This window comes from Amblyomma americanum, unplaced genomic scaffold (assembly GCF_052857255.1).
Source record: "Amblyomma americanum isolate KBUSLIRL-KWMA unplaced genomic scaffold, ASM5285725v1 scaffold_100, whole genome shotgun sequence".
Classification (NCBI taxonomy): Eukaryota; Metazoa; Arthropoda; class Arachnida; order Ixodida; family Ixodidae; genus Amblyomma; species Amblyomma americanum.
This window is the reverse complement of record NW_027526572.1, coordinates 62,242-71,446: the sequence shown is the minus strand read 5'-3', so window position 1 is coordinate 71,446 and position 9,205 is coordinate 62,242. Positions and strand designations below refer to the sequence as shown.

At 46.8% G+C, this 9,205-nt stretch overlaps 1 protein-coding gene across 1 annotated transcript; it reads right to left on the bottom strand.

Annotated features, from left to right (window-relative positions):
* Positions 1-1,026: 1,026 nt before the first annotated feature.
* On the bottom strand, positions 1,027-3,806 carry LOC144112423 (uncharacterized). The gene is made up of 3 exons (XM_077645260.1): positions 3,612-3,806; positions 3,327-3,388; positions 1,027-3,234 (listed from the first exon to the last, which is right to left on the bottom strand). Exon 3 carries the CDS (start codon positions 3,188-3,190, stop codon positions 1,217-1,219), a length of 1,974 nt encoding a protein of 657 aa, XP_077501386.1. The 5' UTR covers positions 3,191-3,234; positions 3,327-3,388; positions 3,612-3,806; the 3' UTR covers positions 1,027-1,216.
* Between the last annotated feature and the right edge of the window lie 5,399 nt (positions 3,807-9,205).

Sequence of the window (9,205 nt, the reverse complement as noted above, 5' to 3'; positions counted from 1 at the left end):
AACATCCGCAAGTTTTGGAAATAAAAAATGTTGAACACTTGAGCCCGAGCAAACACTGATATTTCCCCACCCATTAAAGCCTGGGTTTACCGTCTCATGGAGACTATCTGTTAATTCAAGTATGCAGCTCTGTTGCGAATTTGGTGAAGAGGAAGCCCAAGGCGGTGAAGGGGCCAGCAGTCCCAGCTTATGCCATCGTAATGACTTGGCAAAAACCTCTTGGATTTACCTATATTAAGGGCCACACTTGATACCTTGAAAACATATTCGGTCAAATACAAAACCTCAAGCACGCTCTTTTTGTCAGAACAAAAGAGGGCGACATCATCTTCATAGGCAAAATCTTGATTTCACACTGCGCCAGGAAGAAACCACGGATAGATGTGCATTTATTATTACGTAGGCAAGGGGGTTCAAGATATAAGGCAAACAACAAAGGCGATAAAGGAAAGCCTTGGCGAACAGATAATTTCAATGGAATAGGTTTGATTGGCTCTTGGTTAACAATTAGTCTTGTATGGGACTTCTTATAGCACAGCCTTATGCCTCAAAGAAAAACATCTCCATTATTCATTAGTTCCAACTCAGTACTGCTTGATGACTGAAGATTAGTCAATGTTCTTTAATTACCTGCTTAATTACCATAACTTTCTAAACTGGTGCTTTGCATTGTTCACAATTTCTTCCTGATATTTTCTTTTTTACAGCATTTTGTGCTTTGGGACGTTAAGCCCCATAAACCAATTCAATCTTTCTTTTTTGGCCACCTTTTTTGTGAAAACTTTTCTAGACTGTCACCTAAACAACCCGCGGGCTGCTGGACTAAAACATCTCCAATGCGAGACACACTGCCTTAGTATTTACGCATCAGGCACTCAAAAACTGAAATAAAGCACTCCAGACAGCGAAATGAAATACCTTATTCGTGCAAAACCCCAGAAAAGCGTTAGTATGGCTGAAGGAAATTATTTCGGATGGCAGGTCTCTGCAGCAGACATACCACACTGATACAACTGCTAGCCGCTTTATTCGTGAGCACACTTTGAGCCGACAGGATCGGCTCTAGGTCGCGCAGAATACTCCAAGACTGGAAGAAATCCATTTCCCCTTGGCTTGCCCTGTCTCGTAGACCCATGGCCATGCTGAAGGAACGATGTCAGACACATGGTGGAAACCTGCCTTTGACAAGGCTGCTAGAAGGTGGTGTGCTTGCTAATCATTTACTCGACGGCGTGGTATCCTTCCATCCGCCACCACCACTACGGAGGTTGAGCAGCAGCTGTTTAAGTGCTGGGGAGCGGCACACATCGTCGAACGCTGCTTCAAACGCCTCATGAACGCGCTGCAGCATGGTATCCACCTTGTTGATGTCGTGGGTTGCAGCTCGGTAGTTCTCAGTCGAGGCCTTACGCATGCGGAGGAAATTCGCTTTCAGGTCTTGCAGTTCTTCCTCCCTCAGCAGAATCTGCTTGCGCAGACGCTTTACCTCTGCCTGCAGCTCTTCTTGCTCGCGAATAGCATCCGGCAGGGAGGAGTTTCCCCGCCTTGAAAGCAATTCCTGCATGAGAAGCCTTTGCTCCGCGTTGGTGGCTGACAGCGTTCGATTCTTCTCGTTCAGTTTCCTTACCTTATTGAGGAGGAACTCGGAATGGCGGTCATAAAAATTCCGCAGCAAGACGATTTCTTTTTCTAGGCGTTCCACACGATCGTAAGCCTGGGCCCTCTGGCGACGAAGTTCCTCAGCCGGTTGGGCGCATAACGAAAGATTTGGGCACACGACGCCTGGTTTCTGCTTCACGTTTTTACCATTATTGTGTTCGGCGTGCAAATTTTCCTGGACGGATGCCGGCGTGCCTGAATCTACAGGAAGCAGCTTGTCTGACAGGCACGCCATCTCGCCCACGGCGAGCTGGCGGCTGTTGTGGCTACTTCCGGCCGGGGAACCGGCTTTAATCAGCTCGTCTCCGCCGGCTGGTGTCACACTGTGGAGGGGCGGCTTAGCCCCCCCCTCCCCCTGCAGCTTCAATTGGTCGGAAACAGTACCCGGCAGGGAGGAGTCGCCCAGTCTTGGCAGCAACTCCTGCATCAGACGCCTTTGCACCGCGTTGGCGGCTGACAGCCTACGGTTCTCCCCTTCCAGTTTCCTCAACTTATTGAGGAGGAACTCGCAATGGCGGTCATAAAATTTCTGCAGCAAGGCGATTTCTTTTTCTAGGCGGCCCACATGATCGTAAGCTTCGTCCCTCTGGCGACGAAGAAGCTGGTATGTCTTGCGACGAAGCTCCTCAGGCTGTAGGCCGCACAACGAAAGTTTAGGGCACACGGTGCTAGGTTTCTGCTTTACTTCGTTACCCTTATTTTGTTCGGCGGGCAAATTTTTTTCTACGGGTGCCTGCGTGCATGTATCTACAAGGAGCAGCTGGTCCGACACGCATGCCATCTCGTCCATGGCGAGCTGGCTGCAGTTGCGGCTGCTGCCGGCCGGGGCACCGGCTTTAGTAAGCTTGTCTCCGGCGGCTGGCCTCACACTGCGCAGGGGCGGCACCTTGGCCACAGCATTACCAGTGACTGGTGATTTCGCCGCGTCGTCGTTGACTGCCTCCAGCTTGTCGCTGCCAGACGGTGTGATGTTGAGGACATCACCTTTAAAGGGGTTGCTACTGCCAAGATCACTGTCACAGGAGAACTGGTTGCGCATAACTGTGTCTGGGCTTTCATCGGCGTGGAAGGCAATGCGTCCTCCTGGAGCCTCAGGCCTTGAAAACAGGCAAGCACCTTTGGGCTGTGACTCCTCTTTTGCAGAACCTGCACCACAAACATGCAACTCCGCTGACATTATTATCTTCCGCGGGCCATTTTTTACATCTCCATTCGCAGGAACCATACAGGTCTCTAACAAGGTGGGTTCCACGGTGCATGGATTACTTCTGTCAGACTGTGCCTCGCTGGGTTTGTTGTTGCCATTGATGGCCAAATGACGACCGCTGCTGTCGTCCTTGAACAGATCCACTAGAGGACTTGTGACTGCTCGTTGAATGCTGGGGCTGCAGTCCGCATTGCAGTCGCCACTATCGATGGCGCCCGCTGCCTCCAGCGATGGTGGTTGTTCAGCAAGTGCCGCGTCGTCCTTGTGTTCTGGAAGGGCAGCTGGGGTAGAGTTCGCATCGCCCAAGCGTTCAGCGTTGTCCATGATACCGTCTAAAACTTGTGTGCTCTTTCTGATCTCTAATAGTTCTGCAAATGAGACGCATTAAGGAGAAAATTGGTTTCAAGGAAGGCATGCAGCATCGCTACACTCACTGCCAGTGCTTACCAGTTCTACTTACACCGAGCTTCTGTGGAAAAACTTGGAACTCTAGCTGAAACGTGAACTGCAACGCGCATTTTCCTGCGGCACACAAATGATGAAGTCTCAAAAGAATTCCGGAAACATATGACGCTAACAAGAACGACATTCGATGCCTTATTGGCCTGGCGATATATCTCGCGTATATTTACTTAACAAGGCTGTATTGCTTAATTTGGTTCTAGCACTCCAAAAATCTATTTTATGCCTTGTGGGCAAGAGCTGAAAAGAAATGTTAGCAGCAGAAACCAACGAGGTGCCTCACCTGCCGAGAGCGTCGGGCAGCAGATGTATTCAGGGTAAGGATTGCTGCCGCCGCTGGTTCGCCTTAGTCCACAAAAATTTGTCTTGCTGTTGCAGGCCGTGGTTATCGCCCTCAGGGATGCAGCACCAGCAAGGCACCGTCATGTGGCGAGAAAAGGTAAGATTCGAACAATGGACTGTGCAACCTTGGGCCAGCATCAACGCTGTAGCGCATGCCTCTTTGTTGTCTTCATTTTCTTCTCTCTGCTTGCTGCATGGCAATAGCAAAAACCTTTATTCCCAAAATCAGCAGGCGAGAGTGTCCTTCCTATCAGTTAAGCGACACAAAATTGAAGAGGCTCCTTGGCTGTAACCTAAATTGAGACTGAGGGAGGCTTTATATCACTCAACCGATTATTTGAGCACTCAGAATTTCAACCCTTCGACCACTTATGACAAGTGTATTACTGTGAATAAAGAAATACCCTACAGGCTGCTGTACCTACTTTGTTTTCACTTCACTCTTTTTGTTCCTTTACTAGAGGAAGACGACCTTGAGCAAAACAAAAATGACGGCATAGGTCATCACGCTGTCATCAGAGAGTGTACTCTATCTTCCGCTGGAGGCAAGCGAAAACAGCTGACACGCCACCGCCAGAAATTACCCCTTGAGTCTTGCAAAAAGCGTGATACTTCTCAATTCTTCCAAAAAAATGTTAGCCGCAGCAGCACGACAAGCATTAATTGTTGGCAGAGTGCTGAACCAACTACACGTTCCAAGTGAAGTGGTCACGGAAGTGGCCGGCATGTAAGTTCTGAGCTACAGTTGACCGTCTTCGCCTGCTCTGCACACGTGAGGTGACGCTACGCTTTGTACAACTGTGCCTCTTCGCAGATGTTGCTTGAAAACTGAGGACTTGACAATTCCCATTTAGCCATGTTTTAACGCGAGAGCATTAAAATCCACCCTGCGGCAGAAAATCCGGTGTCGGTGTTGTCGGCGTCGGAGCTGTGAGCGAAAAAGCGTTGGAGGTCACTATGACAACCCGCACTGCAGGAATGTGAAAGCAAAGACGCCCCCTCGACACGGTTTGCCCCTCTTTGCCCTTCTTTTTGAATGACTGATTAGTTACAGACAGTTTGATTCCCTCTACTGGTCGCGAGGTTCGATGTTAATTCATCATTTCCTCAACTGCTGTAACCAATTGCCTTAATTAGTCAAATTCACTCTCATTATACGCTCTTTTCATTTCAATTGCCCATTTTGAGTTTTAAATCTAGCGCCACGGTTTGTTTCGGAATTTAACGCCATGATATGTTCCCGCCCATTTACTTGTTTCCCCAACCACTCGCTAAATTCACAACCAATCTCTATATTTTTGACATTTTAGCTCTAGTTAGTTAAATAACTAGTCATGCGAGTGACATCAGTAATTATGCGCATCATCCTCAAATCGTCTTCTATCGATTACAGTCATTCGTTTGATGCTATTCCTTCTGAGAACGCCCGAACATATGCGACACTTTTTAGTGACACGGTTTGGTGACACGACGCCTTCTACATAGCCTAGAAATGCGTTCGCATTGAAATAACGGTCACGACTCACTGAGTACAGGTGAATAGCCACCCGATACTTGGCCGATCCCCCAGTGTGGGTATGTGCCATCTTTTGATAGGCTAACAAGAACTACTACTCTGGCAGGTGGTGCCCAGACAGCAACATGGAAGCCAGATGGACGAACTAGGCCACGTGACCTTGCGTCGTCATCACAGCCTGCCAACTCTGACAGGCGACCGAAAAATTAACGATTGATCACTCGGGAAGAGCAACTTGGGCCGCACAAGCACTTGAATCACCTGCCATCGGAGGGGTGCGGCGCATCGCTAAACCACTGCACTACTGCACCAGGAGGGCTATGAGGACTCCCAGGGATCTACAACATTTGTCCGTAAAGTCTCTAGACTGAGACCATTAAAAAATGCGTTTAAGATTGAAATCATATGTGCAGCACCCCTTCAAAGTAGTCTCCCCTGAAATCTATACACAGCTTTTAATGCTTCTTGAGGTCTTGGAAACAGTTGAAAAACGCTTCTTTTGGCAGGGTTGTCAGCTCATTTGTCGTGGCGTCTTGAATGCTCTCCACGCTCTCCAACAAGCGACCTTTTAGGGCTCTCTTCAAACGAGGAAACAGGAAACAAATCGCATGGGGAGAGTTCAGGCGAGCACGGAATATGAAGAATACAGTGATGCTCTGCTTCGCGAGAAAGTTTGTCACACAGAGAGCATTGTGTGGCCTCTCGTTATCTTGAAGAAGTTTCCATTGTCCATTTACCCATAAATCAGGGTGACGGCGTCACACTGCGTCACGCATTTGTTGGAGCACGCCGATATAAAACTCCTGATTCACCGTCTGCCCTTGTGGGACGAACTCGCGGTGTATGACACCTCTGGCATCGAAACATTCTATCAGCATCGCCTTTGCTTTGTTCTGTCGCCGCACTTCTGTCGCTGTTTATGGAATCGTCGCCGCGAAGTCGCTTTAAGATCAGACGTATAGTCCACCATGTATATCTGGAATAAATCTGAATCTTACTAAGAGCTTATTTGTGCAGAACTCTTCGCGTTGAGAATGCTTCGTGTTAGGAAATCTGCCCCCACCGCATTTCGCAGTAATTTTCATCTTTTTTAAGGCTGATTAGGGATCCCTGAATGCCCTCTGTATCTTTGTCGGCATGCTGAAGCGGACAATAACCTGCTGCAGTGGGGCCTATACAGCACTGCTTTCTACAAGAGTGCGGCTCCTGATGGAGTCTATATTAAGGCTGTTCGAAGGACCCCCCTCCCCCCTCATTAGCCCCGGACCGTGCATCTCGGGTAGTGGGCAAATAAAAAAAAAGAATGTAGGAAGGAAAAAACTTAAGAGGGAAAGAAGGAAAGTAATAAATAAGGGTAGTGTGTTGTAGAGTTGATCTTCCTAGTGCTGAAGGGAAAATGGATATCCATACACCATATGAGATAAGTTGGAAGCTGAGAGGTTAAAAAGATAAAAAATTGTAGGGTACACTTATGGTAGGCTATGCCTTGCGGGTATGACGCGAAAGCATAGTAAATCCTCATATATGCAGAACGCCATTCTCTACTTTACATTCATACAACCCTGGGCGTCCTCATAGGCCTCCTGGCTCAGTGGTTAAGTGGCTAAGCGACGCGCCACTGCCCTGCGATGGCAAGTAGTCACAGTGGTAGGCCTTGAGCGGTCCACTTCTCGAGCGACCAATCATTAAAGAGAAAGCGACCAATAATCCTAAGTTAAAAAATAACCGAAAAGAAATGTGGAAGTGTTTAAAAACAAACGGTAGAGAATCAACTGGCATTCCGAGCCTAAAGATTGGCAATGTATTAGTTACAGATAACTATGAGAAGGCCTGCTACTTTAATACTTATTTCCAGTCTGCTTTCAAGACTTCATTCTATCATGAACTGCCGGTTACTCATGACGTCGTGTTAGAGCCTATGACCGAACACGTTGTGGCCTACAGTGGCGCTGCCAAATTGCTTGCTAACTTAGCTGTTTCCTCGGCAAATCAACCTGATGGACTACCTTCGATCCTACGTGTTAAAGGCTTGCTCAGACGTGATTGCATATTTACTGGTTTTGATATTTGAAAAATCCTTACGTTCTTCATCTTTACCTCCCGATTAGAGAACTGCAAATGTAGTCCCCAGTAATAAAAGCGGCCCAGAACACACCGTATCCAATTACACACAAATTTCGCTCAAATGTGTATGCAGTAAAATGGCAGAACATATAATGTACATCGCAGTAACAAAGCATTTAGAAAGCAATAGTTTTTGCATTGACTCCCGGCATTGTATTAGATTTGGGCATTCGTGTTTGACGCAACTCTTGGAATTCATCAATGATCTTTTTGTTTCACTTGGCCTTAGTGCACCGATTGACTGCATATTTCTTAACATTAAAAAGCGTTTGATTCTGTTTCCTATGTTTTGTTGTTGTATAAATTATCTTTTCTAGGTCTTCTCCCTTTGCTAATTGAATTTATTCAGTGCTATCTACAGGATCTCAAGCAACGCATTGCAATTAATGGCTCACAATCTGATTATGTTGCAGTCACCTCTGGAGTCCACCAGGGATCTGTTTTGGGGCCCTTGCTGTTTCTGATATATATCAATGACATTGTTCACGATCTGTCATGCGAAATACGACAGTATGCAGGTGATTGCGTCATTCATCACATCATCTTGTGTTGCTCTAACCATGATTATCTCCAGAGGAATTTCCACTGTATAAAGCGCTAGTGTATTAAATGGCAAATGTCTCTTAACCCCACTAAGTGTCACTTTGTCTCCTTTACACGTAAACACAACCCATCCATGTTTAATTATACTTTAGACGGTGTATAGCTGTCGCGAATGAGCGAATACAAATATTTATTGGTTTATTTTTCATCTAAATTAACCTGGATTAAACATGTCGAATACATATCAGCAAGGGCTTGCACAATGCTAAATTTCATCAAACGTAATTCAGAAAAGCGGCTGCCAAAATTAGAGAAATGCTTTACTTTATTAACGTATGATCTATTTTGGAGTACGCCTGTATGGTTTGGGATCCCCCTACTAAACTTCTTTCAGACGTACTTCAAAGGGCATAAAACCGTGGAGTTCGATTTGCCTGTAATAATTATAACTTCACGTCTAGCGTTACATCACTTGGGATGGGTTGCGTTTCTTGAAGGAATTTTTGCACAGCAGAGCGTACACAACTGTCGCTTCGTCCAAGCATACAAGCGCCAATGGAAAGAACAGCCGCAGAGGACACAGGCAAACCCAGTTGATGAAACGTAATTTGCAAAAGGCACTTACATAATGAAAGAAGTGGCGGCAGAGTAGCAAGAAATGATCTATTGTCTCAGATTGGGTACGAAAAGAGCACAGTGGGGAAACCGCCAGGCCAGATCTCTGAAGGTAGAAATTTAGAAGGGGAACCCGGCAACGCAAATGCGTGAAAGAGACCCTCTAGTTTGCGCGAGCGCAGTCTTTGATACTCCAAGGATGCAGAAGATGCTGATATTCAGGAGATGATCTAAGAGCCGAGGCAGCAAACTCCTGAAATATTGTGTTGCTTCGAAACCTCACCGCAGCTGTATATACACAGGTAGGCAGGACAGCAATAATTGGGCCGCGGAGAGATGCGCTTGCTAAAGAATCTGCAACCTCATTTAAGTGAAAGCCCATGCGCCCCGGTACCCAAAGCAACCTTACCGAATTTAGATAGAACGCGATCTGGAACCTAAAGAGGCGTATTTCCCGAGACTAAGTGGGTGAGGATAGCGAAGAACAAATCGACAGAGTATCCGTCATTACCGCGACCTGGGAAAGAGTAGTGTCTAATTTTCTTAAGGCTAAGATTACTGCTAATATTTGAGCCAGATAAATTCGCGTGAACTCAAAAAGACGGAGAGAAAAAGGCCAACCCAGTGAAGGTGAAAAAATTCCCACACCTGCCTTTTCGCGATCCTGCGAGGCATCGGTAGCAATAAGAATATGAGAGGCAAAAGACCTTGGGTGGTCCTGCAACAAAGCCTGAAGA